At 39.9% G+C, this 17595-nt stretch overlaps 1 protein-coding gene across 1 annotated transcript in view; it reads right to left on the bottom strand.

The window, feature by feature from the left end:
* LOC123230516 (zinc finger protein 883-like) overlaps positions 1–15562 on the bottom strand; it is a 30908-nt gene extending 15346 nt beyond the window's left edge. Inside the window, exons 1-2 of the mRNA XM_044656654.1 lie at positions 15361–15562; positions 14902–15023 (exon numbers count right to left, since the gene is read on the bottom strand). Of these exons, the coding sequence (XP_044512589.1) occupies positions 14902–15023; positions 15361–15562 (324 nt within the window). The remainder of the gene's footprint in view (positions 1–14901; positions 15024–15360) is intronic.
* Between the last annotated feature and the right edge of the window lie 2033 nt (positions 15563–17595).

Genomic DNA, 17595 nt, shown 5'->3' on the forward strand with positions numbered 1-17595 from the left:
TCCTAGAAAAATTAGATTTAACAGATATGTGGAGAAAAATAAATAGGGACAAAAAGGAATACACCTTCTTTTCAGCTGTACATGGTACATTCACAAAGACTGACCATGTAATAGGGCATAGAAACATCTCAAACAAATGCAAAAAAGCAGAAATAATTCATGTAACCCTCTCAGATCATAATGCAATAAAAATAATAATTAGTAAGGGCACCTGGACAGGCAAATCAAAAACTAATTGGAAATTAAATAATATGATTCTCCAAAACCAGTCAGTTAAAGAAGAAATCATAGAAACAATCAACAATTTCATTGAAGAGAATGACAATGATAAGACATCCTACCAAACTCTGTGGGATGCAGCTAAGGCAGTACTCAGGGGGAAATTTATATCCTTGAGTGCATATATTAACAAATTAGGGAGGGCAGAGATTAATAGATTGGGTATGCAACTTAAAAAACTAGAAAGCGAGCAAATTAAAAATCCCCAGATGAAAACTAAATTAGAAATACTAAAAATCAAGGGAGAAATTAGTAAAATCGAAAGTAAAAGAACTATTGAATTAATAAATAAGACTAGAAGCTGGTATTTTGAAAAAACAGATAAAATAGACAAAGTACTGGTCAATCTAATAAAAAAAAAGGAAAGAAGAAAACCAAATTAACAGTATCAAAGATGAAAAGGGAGACCTCACCTGTAAGGAAGAGGAAATTGAGGCAACCATTAAAAACTATTTTGCCCAATTATATTGCAATAAATATAGCAAACTAGGTTATATGGATGAATATTTACAAAAATATAAATTCCCTAGATTAACAGCAGAAATAGTATACCTAAATAATCCCATATCTGAAAAAGAAATTGAACAAGCCATCAAAGAATAATAATATTATTCTAAGAATAAATCGCCAGGGCCTGATGGATTCACAAGTGAATTCTATCAAACATTCAAAGAACAACTAATCCCAATACTATACAAATTATTTGATATAATAAGCAAAGGAGTCCTACCAAATTCCTTTTATGACACAAATATGATACTGATCCCAAAGCCTGGTAGATCAAAAACAGAGAAAGAAAACTACAGACCAATCTCCCTAATGAGCATAGATGCAAAAACCTTAAATAGAATACTAGCAAAAAAGACTCCAGCGAGTAATTAAGAAGATCATCCACCATGATCAGCTGGGATTTATACCAGGAATGCAAGGATGGTTCAATATTAGGAAAACCATCCACATAACTGACCATATCAACAAGCTAACAAACAAAAATCACATGATTATCTCAATAGATGCTGAAAAAGCCTTTGACAAAATACAGCACCCATTCCTATTGAAAACACTGGAAAGTATAGGAATAAAAGGACCTTTCCTAAAAATAATAAACAGTATATATCTAAAACCATCAACAAGCATCATATGCAATGGGGATAAATTAGAATCCTTCCCAGTAAGATCAGGCGTGAAACAAGGATGCCCATTATCACCTCTATTATTTAACATTGTACTAGAAACACTAGCAGTTGCAATTAGAGAAGAAAAAGAAATTGAAGGTATCAAAATAGGCAAGGAGGAGACTAAGCTATCACTCTTTGCAGATGATATGATGGTCTACTTAAAAAATCCTAGAGAATCAACTAAGAAGCTTGTAGAAATAATCAACAACTTTAGCAAAGTTGCAGGATACAAAATAAATGCACATAAATCATCAGCATTTCTATATATTTCCAACACGTCACAGCAGCCAGAGGTAGAAAGAGAAATACCATTTAAAATCACCCTAGACAATATAAAATACTTAGGAATCTATCTACCAAAATAAACACAGGAATTATATGAACACAACTACAAAACACTTTCCAAATAATTAAAACTAGATCTAAACAATTGGAAAAACATTGATTGCTCATGGGTAAGACAAGCTAACATAATAAAAATGACCATTCTACCCAAATTAATTCATTTATTTAGTGTCATACCTATCAAACCACCAAAAACCTTCTTTACTGAATTAGAAAAACCTATAACAAAATTCATTTGGAAGAACAAAAGATCAAGAATATGAAGGGAAATAATGAAAAAATGTGAAGGAAAGTGGCCTAGCAGTACCAGATATTAAATTATACTATAAAACAGCAGTCATCAAAACAATATGGTACTGGCTAAGAGACAGAAGGGAGGTTCAGTGTAATAGACTTGGGGTGAGTGACATCAGCAAGACAGTGTATGATAAACCCAAAGAGCCCAACTTTTGGGACATGAATCCACCATTTGACAAAAACTGCTGGGAAATTTGGAAAACAATATGGGAGAGATTAGGTTTAGATCAACATCTCACACCATACACCAAGATAAATTCAGAATGGGTGAATGACCTGAATATAAAGAGGGAAACTATAAGTAAATTAAGTGAACACCAAATAGTACACTTGTCACATCTCTGGGAAAGGAAAGATTTTAAAACCAAGCAAGAGTTAGAGAAAATTACAAAATGTAAAATAAATGATTTTGATTATACTATATTAAAAAGCTTTTGTACAAACAAAAACAATGCAACCAAAATCAGAAGGGAAACAACAAATTGGGAAAAAAATTTTATAACAAAAAACTCTTACAGGGGTCTAATTACTCAAATATACAAGGAACTACATCAATTGTTTAAAAAATCAAGCTATCCCCCAATTGATAAATGGGCAAGGGACATGAATAGGCAATTTTCAAATAAAGAAATCAAAAGTATCAATAAGCACATGAGAAAGTGTTCTACATCTCTAATAATTAGAGAAATGCAAATCAAAACAACTCTGAGGTATCACCTCAAACCTAGCAGATTGGCTAAAATGACAGTAGGGGAGAGTAATGAATGTTGGAGGGGACGTGGCCAAATTGGGACATTAATGCACTGCTGGTGGAGTTGTGATCTGATCCAACCATTCTGGATGGCAATTAGGAACTATGCTCAAAGGGCCATAAAAGAATGCCTTCCCTTTGATCCAGCCATACCATTGTTGGGTTTGTACCCCCAAAGAGATCATAGATAAACAGACTTGTACAAAAATATTTATACCTGTGCTTTTTGTGGTGGCAAAAAACTGGAAAACGAGGGTATGCCCTTCTATTGGGGAATGGCTGAACAAATTGTGGTATATGCTGGTGATAGAATACTATTGTGCTCAAAGGAATAATAAACTGGAAGAGTTCCATGTGAACTGGAGAGACCTCCAGGAATTGATGCAGAGTGAAAGGAGGAGAGCCAGAAGAACGGTGTACACAGAGACTGATACACTGTGGTAAAGTTGAATGTAATGGACTTCTGTACTAGCAGCAATGAAATGACCCAGAACAGTTCTGAGGGACTTAAGGAAAAGATGCTACCCACATTTAGAGGAAGAACCATAGGAGAGGAAACACAGAAGAAAAGCAATTGCTTGAACACATGGGTTGATGCGGACTTGATTGGGGATATAGACTTGAAACTACCACACCAATGCAACTATCAATAATTTGGGAATAAGTCTTGATTGATGACACATGTTAAAACCACTGGAAATATGTATTGGCTTTGGGGAGGGAGGTTGAGGGGTGAAGAGGAAAGTAAGAACATGAATCATGTAACCACGATAACTTTTCTAAAAAATAAAAATTATTTTTAAAAAATCATGTAACCATGGAAAAATATTCTAAATCAATTAATTAAATAAAATTTTTCAAAAAAATTTTAAAAAAAGAGGATCCCATAGAGTTTATAGTAGATCAGACTCTGACCCTAACTAAGTGAAGAAGCCCCGTCTCATGTTATATTGAGAGTTTGGTGAACCACTATTTATGATGTGCCATAGCCAAAATATTCTGTCTTTTTTTTTATGATGAATGCTATTTATCACTGGGCTTCAGTCATTTTATATTTAGTTACACAGAAAGAAAAATAAGTATGATGAAGAAAAGGGGTGTTCCATCTTTTTAAAATATAATATTTTGGTGATTGAACTAATTCAAAAGAAAGATACTGACAGTATAATGATTGGAATTCTCAAGAGGCACAATTTCTTCATTTTAAATAATGTATTAAATGACTAGTCATTTAATGTTATCAATTGACACTCTACAAAATCTAAAACAAAGAGAAATGGGTAGGACAAGCTAATATAATAAAAATGACAATCCTACTTAAATTAATTGACTTCTTCATTGACATACCTATCAAACTAAAAAAAATTTTTTTAATTAGAGAAAATTATAACAAACTTCATCTAGAAGAAAAGAATATCAAGAGAACTAATGAAAAAAAAATGGATAGTGGCCTAGCAGTACCAGATCGTAAACTGTATTATAAAGCAGTAATCATCAAAATAATATGGTACTGACTAAGAGGTAGAAAGGTGGATCAGTGGAATAGACTAGGGGTAGATGACCTAAAAGGAAAAAAATGGTAGTTCCCTCCTCTAGCACAGGTCATTTGTCTTTATCTCTCTCTTTCTCTGTCTCTTGTCCTTATCTCTCTCTCTCTCTCACTTTATGTATTTTATACTCTTCTATTGCACTCCTTCTGTTTCACAATTCCATATTTTTTAGCCTGGAATGCTCCTGGGACATCCAGGGGAGAAATAGTCTAAGGAAAGTCTGAGTTTCTGAGCATAGGAAGATACAATTCCTCAGATCCTCTTTAAAATCTAGAAACCTGAAACTCTACAGGGGCCATTCCACTGTCCTCCACACCTATGTAGAGGCTATTCCACCCACTGTAATGGCTTTGTCCATGGTGTCATTATTTGAAATATCCTTCAATTGACACCACCATGCCTTGGGAGGAACATGTCTGAGCTACAGTTCTTTGGGCCAGAGCCAGCGTTCTCTCTCACACAATAAAACTCACTCTCCCACGATAGTAGCAGGGACAGAAAGCAGCCCCTGGAGCCAGGTCTAGGAGAGAGAATTGCTCTTAAAATATCTAAAGGACATTCAAAGAGTTCAGAGAGGAAGGATAAGGCCCAGTAGAAAGGGCAGCTACCAAGACTAGCAAGGACAGCAAAAGATCCTTATTCAGATATACTTAGAACCAGAAGGCAGAAAGATTTCAGGCCCAAAGGAAAGCAGAGGAAGCTGGGCTCAAAGGGAAGAATGCAGCAAGCCCTCAGGGCCAAGGAGAGCTGACAACTTGTTTGGAGGTCTTCTGCTCTGGGCGGTTCCTGGTAGTCCCCACTGCCCTACCTGCCCTACCACTGAAGTCCTGAGATCACGGATGTCCTCTAGTGGCACTCAAGGCCAGGACCTCAGGACCCTGCCTGCCTTTCCACCCCAAGCCCTGCCCTCTATTATCTGGAATGCCAGAATGAGCCCTCTTCAGCCTAGACTCTTCCCAGGCACCTAAACCACCCCAGGGCTTGATATTCCACCTGGGCAGCCACCTATAAGGCTGGTCACCCTGCAAACTTCCCCCTTACTCTCCTTCCCTCTCCGCTTATTCCCTTCCATACTCTAAGAATCCAGTGACACTGGGCTCTTTCTTGTTCCTCACATGACTCTCTCCATTTCCTAACCTTGCAATTTCTGGAGCTCCTCTGCCTCCTCCCCTAACCTTGACTACTGTTCCCCTTAGTCTCTGCCTCCTGAGTGCACTGGATTCCTTCAGGTCTGGATGAAAATCTCATCTGCAGCAAAAAACCTTTATTGACCCATCTTTTGTTTGATTTCCTATAATTTATCTTATATATTGAAAGGAAAATTGTTTTATGGTCTTTTATTATTGATCTTGAAACAAAGAATCACATATAATCCTTTAGATAAGTAACTGCAATGACAATTTTTAAGAGTTAGACATGGTTATTCCATTAACTGTGAATAAGATATCAAGTATAACAGAATACTGGCCATAGCATCAGAAGGCATATCAGAGTATTACAGTAATGAAGGATATTGAAGACTTCTGTGGGAAGAATAACAGCTTTAGGTCTGTGTACTTCTCTAGGGAAGCTGAGAGCCGAGCAGAAGGAGCTGGGCTCACTGGGAATGGGGAGTCTAGAGCTGGCCTGAAGAGATCCCATGAAAACAAACTGGAGTGGGGGCAGCTGGGTAGCTCAGTGGAGTGAGAGTCAGGCCTAGAGACGGGAGGTCCTAGGTTCAAACCCAGCCTCAGCCACTTCCCAGCTGTGTGACCCTGGGCAAGTCACTTGAACCCCATTGCCCACCCTTGCCAATCTTCCACCTATGAGACAATACACCGAAGTACAAGGGTTTAAAAAAAAAAAACCGGAGTGTTCAGGTACTGTTTGATCCTTTGAAGACATGAGCAACTAGAAGCTCCCCAAACTATTGTGGTCCAGAAAGGCTGCTGTAACCTAAGTGGTTGGATAGTTCTGGAGGATTCATTAAATTCTCTCCTCTTAACCTAGGTCTGAACTTGGAACTTTGTATCAAATGCTCCAAACCTTTGTTATCAAACAACTGCATGTTTCTTAACATCATTCTGCCTGTTAATGACCTGCTAGTTATCTGTCAGAAGCCCATAGAACATAGTGTTGTACGTCTGTATGGGACCTTTATTACAGGCTGGGTGGGGTGATGTCACCAGCTTTCATTTACCACCATTAATTATGGATCTTCAGCTCAGAATTATGGCCGTGACATTTCTTTCTGCAGGGATTAAGGAAAGGATTCAGGATTCTGAGATCCCTTAGGAAGAAGTTCTGGGGATGCTCAGGAGCTTTTCTTTCAGGGGGCTGTTTTCTGATTCCTCATTAAGGACCCACTTTGAGCTGAGCTATGCCCCATCCCATAAGGGGTGATGTTTTTCGTGGGCTATTTTGTGTTAAGTCTTGTCTTATCAGGGTATATTGTGGTTACTCTCCTTTTCTTTATATTTTCTAGTGAGCCAAGTGCACAGTCACAGAGAGAGGCCCACAGGGGTGGTCTCCATCTATACCGAGGTGCTTTCTATTCCTTCTCAGAAGAGAAAATTTCTGCAGATCTGCTGGACCTTATCCAAGTGTGGCAAATGTTTGTTTTTCATGAGCTCTAGAAATCATTTGCCTTTGAGGGAAGTTTAAAGCTGTTCATTTGATAAAATTGCCTCAGTGTCTCATAAGAAGTCTGTAAATGTCACATTATTCTTAAGTAAACAAGCTATTCCAAAGGACTAGCCTTTCTTAAGAAAAAATCAATTAAGGACTTAGATTTTGATAATAAAGAAATTAGTCACATTATCTTAACCAAAGGCTACATATATATTTATAAATACTTTCGATAATTAAAAAGAACAAGCTAGCTTTGTGATCTAGTACTGTTAGAAATATGTTGTATATAAATTTCTAAATAATTATCTTAAAGAACAGGAAAGAAACCTTAAAGGAATCTCTGCTTCTGAGCTGTGAAGCTTCTAATACATTTCTGAGACATGAAACAACTGTTTTGGTCAAATACTTCACTTAAAGTGATTAAGCCGGGATTAAGAGTTAAAATCCAGGCCAGAATTCTTTGAAATTCCCTCCCACATGGGCTAAAACCACTAAACTCCATTATCTTTTTCAAGTTCTTCATAGTGTCGTTTGTTGTCCCATACACCGATTGTGTATTCGATCACAGATGTTTTTTGTAGTCCTCAGGTTTGCTGTCCTTGTGATGATCTGCGAAGTCAGCAATGCTTCACTTGTGTCGTTTGATGTTACCCACGTGCTTGTCAACTTGCACTGGAACTGATGTTCTGGTGTGTTGACTTGTGTCAGGAACAAAGTTCAAATGTCTATGAAACGTGATTAATCTTTTCTTCTTTTTTTTGTCGTTGTTGTTTAATAAGATAATTACAGATAACAAAAGAGTTTGTGATAAAGTCTTTTGTGCTTTCATTTATTTGTCAGTGTCAATGTCTAGGTCTTGGATTGATTGCAAATCAAATGTTGTGTCTTCTGCCATTGATTCTTTTTTCATTGTCATAATGGTTTACAGATGATTCTTTTAAGATGTAATTGGGATTGGGATAATCTTTTGGGTGTAAAATTTGTTGTAATATCTGATTGTTCAGTGGTTCTTGGTCTAATTGTGGTTTTGATTCATGCTCTGATTATTGTTCTAATTGCTGTTCTGGTTCTATGGTCTCAGGTATGGGCTGTGGACTTTCTAAGGATTTATTTGATTGATCTGGTTGGTGCTAATTTATCTTTGTGTTGTATAATAACTTGGTCTTGTGGTTGTTGTTGGGGCATGTCTTTTGCTGGCTTGACATGGGTGACATGGAACCAAGGATCAATTCTAAAAAATCTTTTTTTTTTTTAAACAAATTGAACTTATTATCGATTCATTATCACATATGATCATTTGTATCTAAACCAGAACTTCCTATAGCACCATCAGGCAAGTTCAATTTAGAATCAGGATTACAGAAAGCAGGCTTAAAGAGTATTCTCTCATTGAGAGTTTGTAAGTCATTGTCATTCTTGCAAATTCCATGTTGGCTTTCTTTAAGGGCTTCAGAAATGGAGGTTTGATTTGATTTACCTTCCACTCTGCTATTTAAAGAACTATCAAGCCTCAAATCAGCAACATTCCCTTCAGTAGTATCCGGGAATGTATGGTAGTTAGATTGTGTTCCCTTCAACACTTCAGGTACAATTACTGACTTAAAAGCTGAATGATGTTCCCTATCTTGCCCTGAAGTTTGTGTGACTGAAGTCAGATGTGTTTTATCTTCAATCACTGACCAAGCTTCATTATTGCTGTTATTAGTCACACTGGTTACTGGGGATAACAACTGCTCCTTTTCCATTCCCCATGTTTTTGGTTGGAATTCTTCAGCTAAAGGGTTGAGAAAGATGGATGTGGAATTTCCTAAACAGCTGCTATCATCCAGCAACTCAGTGGGTTGTGTCTTTAAGTCTAAGTTTTTGCCAAAGTAATGATTTGTTTGCTCTCTAACCTCTTTCTGTGACATGTCTGAAGCAAGTGAATGGGATAGAATTTTGGCATTTAACTCCCCCGAGGTTACTGAATGCATTCTTTTCTGGAAACACTGTAAATCCTCGCCATAATGTTCTTATCCAAGTTGCCCCTTTGTTTTTGACTTGGAATAAAGAGAGGAGTTTGAGGTTTTGATGACTTTGAATAAGACTGCAATCTTTTGTCAGTGCTTGTATAATCCTTATGCTTCTCATTCAATGTTTTTGTGATGGAATGAGAAAGCTGATCCCTTATATAGTTATCCTCACTATTGCCATATATTTCTCTGCGCATCTGCATTATTTCTTCCCATTGTTGGTTATCTACCACAGATATATCTTGATATTGTGTGTAGCTTGCTTTAGACACCTGTTTTGTTTTGCCCAGTTTTTCAATATTATTTTTCTCACTCAAGCTACACATTCTCACACCCAAATTATAATTATTAGAACTTTTTGAATTAGGAACCTCGATTCATAGTGACTTTGGCTTCGTTCCCATTTGCATGTACCTTTCCATTTCTTCTAGAGATGGGGTTTGGCTAAATTTCTTGCATGTATGGCTACAGCACGAACCATCATGTTTGCTTTCCTCATTTCCCTTTGAATCAATATTATTTTTGGACCCTTTTGTGTTGTAATAGGTCCTTCTTGTACTTCTGTCTTTGATTATAATTGTCACTTTTGGAAAAATCAATTTGTTGTCTAAAATCTACAAAATTTTAAAATATGACCGGACGTCCACAAAGAAAACACCGAGGGGGAAATGATTTTGGTCTTTGGGTATTAATTGTAGGTTGCCTGTATTGATTTGGGCTCCTACTAGTTTGGAGGGCAAAATTTTTTATTTCCTCCAATTCTTTTTCTCTTTTGGTGTGTTTCAATTGCCTTCTCAAATCAGCTATCAGTTTGTCTTGCTATTCTTGCTTCCTTTTGCTTTGAATCATGGATGTAGGAAGCATGTTGTCTTACATCATCCAGTGGCACTGATTCCCACTGTGGACAGTTTTGCCTAAAGTACTTTTGTATTGGGATTGATGTTCCCTTTACAAATTGCCTACAGATACGATCTATGGTGTCTTGGGCATGAGTATCATGTAGTCCCAGGATTGGATTGTCTCAGCTATCTCTCTTACTCTATCGAGGAAACTGCTAGGATGTTCCTCTTCTCCCTGTCTTAATTTTTTGAATTTTTGCCATGAATTTGGTCTTTTAGCATGGATTCTCATTGCTTCTAATAAATCAGTTCTACATTGGATCAGGTATCTAAGATTTGCATGTTGGGTAAAATCTAAGTCCTGGTGGACCAATGGCCAGGCTGTTAAATTTGGGTTTGTCCTCATTTCGTTTAGGAATTTTTCCTTTTCTGGGAAAGAGTAAAATTCCCCTAAAAGAAATTCCACATCATCGAAACTAGGATTAAATAGTGTGAACACCCTTTTTAATTCTTTTATACTTTTGAAAGGTTTTTCAAAATACTTTGGAAAACGTCTCTTTAGCACCTCCATATCACTTGGGGTGAATGCTTTATATGTTTTCATGTGTACCACCCCTTCCCCAGGCTACACAATGGTTCTGGCTACAATTGGTAAAAGAGACACTATGGAATTTGTGGATGTTTGGTTGCTATTGGGCTTTGCTTTGTTAAAGGTATTATTTCCCAGGTATTTGGATTCCACAATCTCTAGCTGGAGAATTGTGTGTTTGTCCAGTTCCTTTCCTTCCCTTGTCTGTTTCAATACTTGGAATAGTTGTTTGATGTTATCTACTAGTTCCCCAGAATCAGTATCTTTCTTTTGTGCTGTAATTGAGTTAAACCATTGCCACAGGTGAGAGAAAACATTTTTAAAGACCATAAGAAATTGCCAGATTGTTAGGATTATGGCTATGGCTGTTGGAATGAAGCAAATACATTCAGCCAGGGTCAGAGCACACCATTTATAATAATCATAGATGTTCAGTAGTTGTTGCACGAAATTAGGGACCGTTATAAACCAAAAATCTACCATACCCCGCATTAGGGACCAAGAAATCATTGAGATGCTAGATAGGATGAATGTTATCCTAGCCAGCTTCATTTTGGTTGTTTCAGAAGATTTTAGGTAGTTCACTAACTTTGCTCGCCAATTAATGTTATCAAAAAAGAAAGTAAATAAGCTGAGTAAGGTGGGTGTGAGGAAGGATAAATGGGGATATTAGGGTGATTATAAGGTGATTTGGGGGAGGAAATGAAGGTATGGGAAGGTATATAGGAGATAAAGGAATTGGGGTATGTAGGAGAGGGCAGCTCAAACAGGTTTATTCCCAGAGGCTTGAGACAGAGGATGCAGGGAGGAAACTAGGGCCAGTAAGAAACGTTTAGGCTTGACTGGAGGGTTTCTCTTGTTAGTTTCAAAGTCTCTTGAGGGAGGGGTCGAGGGAGCTCCTCCCTGCCAATCAAACTGATGGCTGGAGGAAGTCTTGAGGTAGGTACTTCCTGTCAAGATGGATGCCCCAGTTGTCTCAAGAAATAAAGGAAAATGATTCTTTCCTCTTGGCCCTTGTCTTAATTTTCAACACAATGACTCACCACAGGGTTTGAATAGGTAACAAGGGGATTTATTAATACCAGGGTCAGTGGGAAGGGGGGCGGGGTTCAGGATTTTCTAACTGCTGCTAGGGAGAGGGTGAGGGTGGGGGATGGGTCACGGAGAGGTTTAGACAGAGAGAGAGACCGGCTCTTCCAGTCAGGAAGATTTGACTGCCTTTTAAATAAAGTATTTATCAAACCTAGGGATAACTTCTTTGAGGATACTCCAATTATCTAAAGAAACTAAAACCCACTATGTTCAACCACCAAGCCCTCCCTTCCAACCAGAACCCAAAGGAAAATCAGGGAAGGGGAGGGATGGAGATGGGAGATCAGGGAGAGGTTCAGAGAAATGAGATAGGTCCAAATTTCCCCAAAACAAAATAAGCACAGGCCAAGGCCGAAGCAATTAGGCCAAAGACAAAAGGCCAAAGCAAAAGCCTCCAGCCACAGTGAAAGCCAGAAGGCAAAAGTCCCGTCAGTTGGAACTTCACCTCTATTTATAGCTTTTTAAGTTCTAACTGACTTTTGGAACATTCTAAGATGTTTAACTGACTTTTTGTGGCCGTTAGAAATTACAGAAGCAAAAAGTTTCTATTAGCCACTTTGCATTACACTACATGCCAAAAGGCAGAGCCCATCTTCAGTTTTTAAGTCTAAGTTAAAGAAATTGTCCTCTAGTCTCCCCACCCCAAAAAAAGAAAGAACAGAGATAAAATTGCACCAGATCATCAACTTCAGTGATTTTGTTCAAAAGAATTTGCTTTTGTTAAAAGCTGCTATCTTTGTTCTATATGTCCTGAATAGGAACTTAGAGACAGTGATAACAGGAGAAAGTAAGAGCAGTGCTAGTAAAAGCTTAACATACAAGAGGAAATGAAGGGAATACTCCCATTTACTATATTTGTTAAATCTACACAGCCCATTTTTAGATTTAATCACCAAAGGTGAAAACATCTCCATTTTGGGTGGTCTGTAATCCACATGTGCTAGAGTAGTAAATCAGAATTTACTGACTGCCTTGTGGGCAGTCCTAAGAAAAGCACCTGTTGTGATTGGACACGTAAACTAAGAGGAGGCCACAGGAAATGATGCAAAAGAGGCCCCTTTAAAAAGAGACCTCAGTCAGCTGGGCTGGGGCTTCTGGTTTGTGAAGGGGACCTGAGGGAGCTCTGCTGGTTCCTGACTGGGCCATTCCACATGGTGAGTTTAAGACTTAATCTTCCTGAACTTCTCTTAAAGAACTTCCCTTTTAATAGAGACTTTGTGACTGAAGCTTTTGCTTAGTTCACCTCTGGGGCCCCTGGCCCTCTGAGTTTCAGGACTTGAGTTAATTAGATCCACCTGGACTAACTAGGGGATCAGAGCAAATTATCTACTGTGTTAGAATCTTATTTCCTTATTTCTTCTTCCTCTTCTCATTTGTAAATAAATTTCCATAAAAGTCATTTTAACTTGAGGTTATTCTTTATTTGGGGATTGATAATTGTTCAATCCCCTGGAGACCTAACCTTTTAATATATTTACCCAATAAAAACCCCTTTTCACCCTTACAGTACCAACATGGTTTATTGTATCTGTCTTATTCCTCAGTCTTAACATCTTTTTGGTCTGATTAGCCAAAAGATAAGAATTAATAAGAACTGTAATAATATCTGCTGGCCACACTAAAAAAGGCTAGAAGCAAGGAAAATATATAAAATTAAATTGAAACAAATTAGATAGCTAGGACAGAAATGCTTAATTTCTCAATTTCTAAATGTTGTTTATTTCAAAATTAGGATGTGTATTTGTTGTTTTGAAGTAACTTCTTAATTTTTAATTGTGCTAAAGTTAAAAAATTTCCAGATTCTATCTAAAAATGAAATCTGGATTCTATATTTGCAAATTGTCCATCAGATTTCAGAGGAATATAGATGCTGTGTGTATTGCTGTTGTTATACAAATTTTAATAATGTCATGTCTTGTAATGATCATAGATTTGGTAAATATTAAGTATAAAATTCTACTTGTCAAATGATTCTTTGAAAGGGTTCTGCTTCTAAATTTTTTTGGTACAAATTATTATAATTTATGGATTCATGGGATATAATTTGACCTACCTAATTTGATACTGACCTTAGAGATAAAATACTGATGCTCTTTGTTGCTTCAAAACAAAGAACTGTTTGATCTTATTAGCAGTAAAACATTCACACCTTTTACATTCAACTACTCTGTTTACTCAATTAACAGAAAGAGGCTATATAACTTTTAGAAAACTTTCTTCACTCTTCTCATATATACATACTTAAAATGATTCTCTAAACAGCTTATTCTCTCCTTGGAACTTTGATTAAGATCCCTCACTAAACTGCACCTGTCTTATTTCTTTCCTATTTAGATCCAACATTCCTTGTACCCGCGGCACCCATCATTCCAAATAGTCTGTTTATCACCCAAAGTATCACTATAAGTTAGCCCTGCCTGCCATGCCCAGCCCTTTCCTTCTGCTAAAAATGCTTCTTTTTCTGTCTGTGACTCACCTCATCTTCCCCCAAATTCCTGAAGCCTCTCTGGCAGGCCTCGCTTGTGGAAAGCCAATAAGAAAATCAATCTCAAATACATAAAAATCTGAGACTTCTCTTTTGACCCCTTTTATGATCCACACCTTTCCTTATTGAAAGCTTTAAGCTCTTAACAAACCAACAGTCAAGAGGTTAACATTCTTCCCCTTTGGTCAGAAATGCAAGCCAAGGCGGAAACCTTAGTTTAGCAGGACATTTGCCCCTGAGAAAAGTATTCTCAGACTTAACTTGCTGATAATCACACAGCTGAAGGTCCAGCCTGGTTCTTATCTTCACCTTGAAGCTTCAAAGCCTGTTGTATTGTCTATGTTAAAAATGCAGCTCTGCACAGTCATAAATCTTTCTTTGTGCTTTTGGGTGAGTGTTTGAATTTTCATATATAATAAACTTGTGACTCAATGGCACTTCGGAGAAGCAGCTATGAGTTAACAGTCAAAATCTCCTCCCGAGTCCGTAAATTCTTATCAACTAAGCTGTCCTTATCAGATTATCAGAGATGATAAATAGATCTCACACTCAAGGACCTATCCAAAGCCAGAAGCCTGGAGCTCAGCAGCAGAGCCTGTCCCTGGGCCCTCCCTGGAGCTGGGGGACCCCTGGCCATCCCTGCTGAGGGGGGGAGGAAGGAATGGCAGTGCCTGGGTCTGTCTGTCTAGAATCTGGGCAGCTCCTTCAGGCAGGGGCTTTCGAATCAGGAAAGCCCAGAACATGGTGGATGGGGGACAGCCAGGGAGGACCCTGGAGCTCCCCCTGAGGACAAGCAGGGCTGGCGCCCCTGCAGGCCTGGCAGAGACACAGCGCTGAGTTCTGCTGGATTCCAGCCTCGCAGGGCTGCACTCACCTGGGAGGGGGGCCTCGGGGTCCCGGGCGCCATTCCCTCTGGCTGTGGGCTCTCTGCTGGGGCCACGCTGGGGTCCTTCAGGGGGCGGAGCCCCGAGGTGGGGAGACAACCTGTTTGTGTGCCTGTGGGGGAGGGGAGAGAAGGGGAGGGCTCAGAGGAGCTCCAAGGCCCTTCCCTGGCCTCAGGGGAGACTCTCCCCAACCGGAGGGAAAAGGGAGCCTCAGGCTTGGAAAGGGCCTTGGACTGGCCAGGCAGAAGCCTCCCCACCCACTCTGAAGCCATCTTTGGCTACATTCCATCCAGAAACTGCACTGCGGGGATTGAGGGAGAACTATTGGAGGGAGGGGCTGGAGGGGGAGACCGCCTCAAGTGGGAGGCGGGGAGAGTGTGCTGGCATTTCCCGAGATCAGGGCTCCTCCCATGGCATGTGGGCACAGGAACCCCCACCCCCCACCCCACCTTGCTGCCCCTTGACCAGGCTCACGTCGGCTGGGCTGCTTCTCCCCTTGGTGTGTTCTAGCTGACCTGTACGGTACCCGGGAAAAGGCCTGGACAAGCCCCTCCCCCTTCCTGTGACTGCAACCTCCTCCCCCAGCTGCCTCCGGGCTCCCAGGCTGGGGGCTCCTTCTCTCTCCTCTGGGGGAGGGCAAAGCCCCGCCATGGCTCCGGGTCCAGATAGAGCCGCCCAGGCCTGAACCGGGAAGTTCTGTGTAGGTGTCTTTTATGGGGTCCTTTAAAGTGACGCACCGACAGGGAGACGCACGCTGAGACGGCCCCTCCCCCTCCACAAGCATTTACATGGGCCCCGGGTTGCCCGCCTCTCTTCTGCACATGCGCACACGCCCCCCCACTCACAAGCTGAGAATTCTGGAAGCGGTCTATGCAGGTTTCTTCCCCCAGGAGTCCTGGAGCAGAAAGTCTCAGCTTCCAGGGCAGGGAGCAGGGGCCGCGCCTGCGCACTAACTCCCTCCCCCCACCCCCCCCCTCCTAGCCCAGAAAAGGTCCGAGAAGCAGAGCTATGATCCTTTCAGGAGCTGAGAGTGCCCAGGAGAGATTCCCAGAATGCCTGGGGTGACACTGAGGGAGGGGCCAAGATTCGTGTGATGTCTGAGCCTTGGCATTCTGGGAAATGGAGTCCTCTTGGACCCCTGGGAGTAGGGGCTTGGTGGGGGAGGGGCGATAAGGAAATTGTTCCCCAACCTGGGGGGCTGCAGCCTTCTCTCACCCCCATTTCCTCTTTCGGCCCTGCCAACTGCTTATTCCTTAGACTGGACGCTGCCTTGGGATGCGGCCTGGCATACAGCAGGTGCCTAATAAGTGTCTATTGATTGACTGACTGATCAATCCATGGATCTCTGCTGCCCAGGGCTGGGGAGGTGGTGCTGGCATGGGCTTTGCACCCCCAAAACTGTAGAAGTGTTTCAGGCAAACTATAAGCCAGGAAATTCCTTTGCTCCCTTCTGTCCTTGTGACTCCTAACCCAAACCATCTGATGACACCTCCAAGAGCCCGAGAGGACTCTCCTCCTTGGATGGGCCTTTAGAGGGACAGACAGACGGACCTCCTGCATATCATCCAGCTGTATCTCTGGCATCCTCTAAACTAGGAGGGTCACCCTCATGCCTTCAGCCAGGCCCCCCTTCCCGCCCGTGCCTCAGCTCACGCCACTCAGAGTCAGGTCTTCACTGTTGTAAAGAGTCTAAAGACCCCAGAAATCTGGGACCAGCTTCCACCTAGGCTGTCCTCCTGGCCAGATTCAACATCCCTCGGAAGGCAGGCTTTCTTACTACATTTCCCAAATTACTTTTTACAATTCCCCGTGAGGTCCGGCAAAAAAAAAGGTTAGTCCTTTTTTCTTCGCTGGACCTGTAAAAATAGCAACTTCTAAATTTTTCAGGAATTTTGGGGATAAAAGAAATAGATGAACAAATGGTTAAAATTAGACGCATTGACAAAAAACCAATTTGGGGGGCTGTCCCCCACTGGCACAACAGTGTACAATTTAAAACAATACATACAACTCAATTTCAACTCCCCATAGTTCAATCAACTGCACCCCAAAGTTCAAAGTTTGGTCTTCATGGTACAGTGAAGGCTTTTCAGACATCTTCATGGTGTCTTCACCAAAACAAGTTCGTCGTCTGGATTCTGGGGAGATGGCAAGATCCTTATCCTGAAATTATTCTCAAAAGAATTTAAACCTTACATTATAGATTACAAAACATACATTTTCTTCTAAGATTTTATATTATGAAGAAAAGGGAACAATTTACCATACACGTGTTGGGAAGATGGTTGAATATATTCAAAGCTTAACAGAATGAATATTATTCTCATTCAATATTAACAAGAAGAAGTAAAAAATTATTCTGATAAATAATTTCCCTGTGGTATTAAAAAATGAACTTGTCTTTCTATTTAGTGCTGTAATGCATAATACAATTGTAAAAGAATAAAGTTATGTCAATGAAGTAGTAATATTTGAAGGAATTATTTGATTCTCATCATACATTTTAGAGTAAATATTTTAAAGTATTTTCCAATTTGATGTGAAAGGTTTTCTCTCTATCTTGATCCCCATGGATGTTAGTGTCTTTCTTTAAGACCACATGGAAATACAAAACTCTTGGGAGAGATTTCTATTCATTAAAAACATCTGATATTACTCTCCATTGTGTGTTCAGGTGCTTACTG

This window comes from Gracilinanus agilis, chromosome 1 (genome assembly GCF_016433145.1).
Source record: "Gracilinanus agilis isolate LMUSP501 chromosome 1, AgileGrace, whole genome shotgun sequence".
NCBI lineage: Eukaryota > Metazoa > Chordata > Mammalia > Didelphimorphia > Didelphidae > Gracilinanus > Gracilinanus agilis.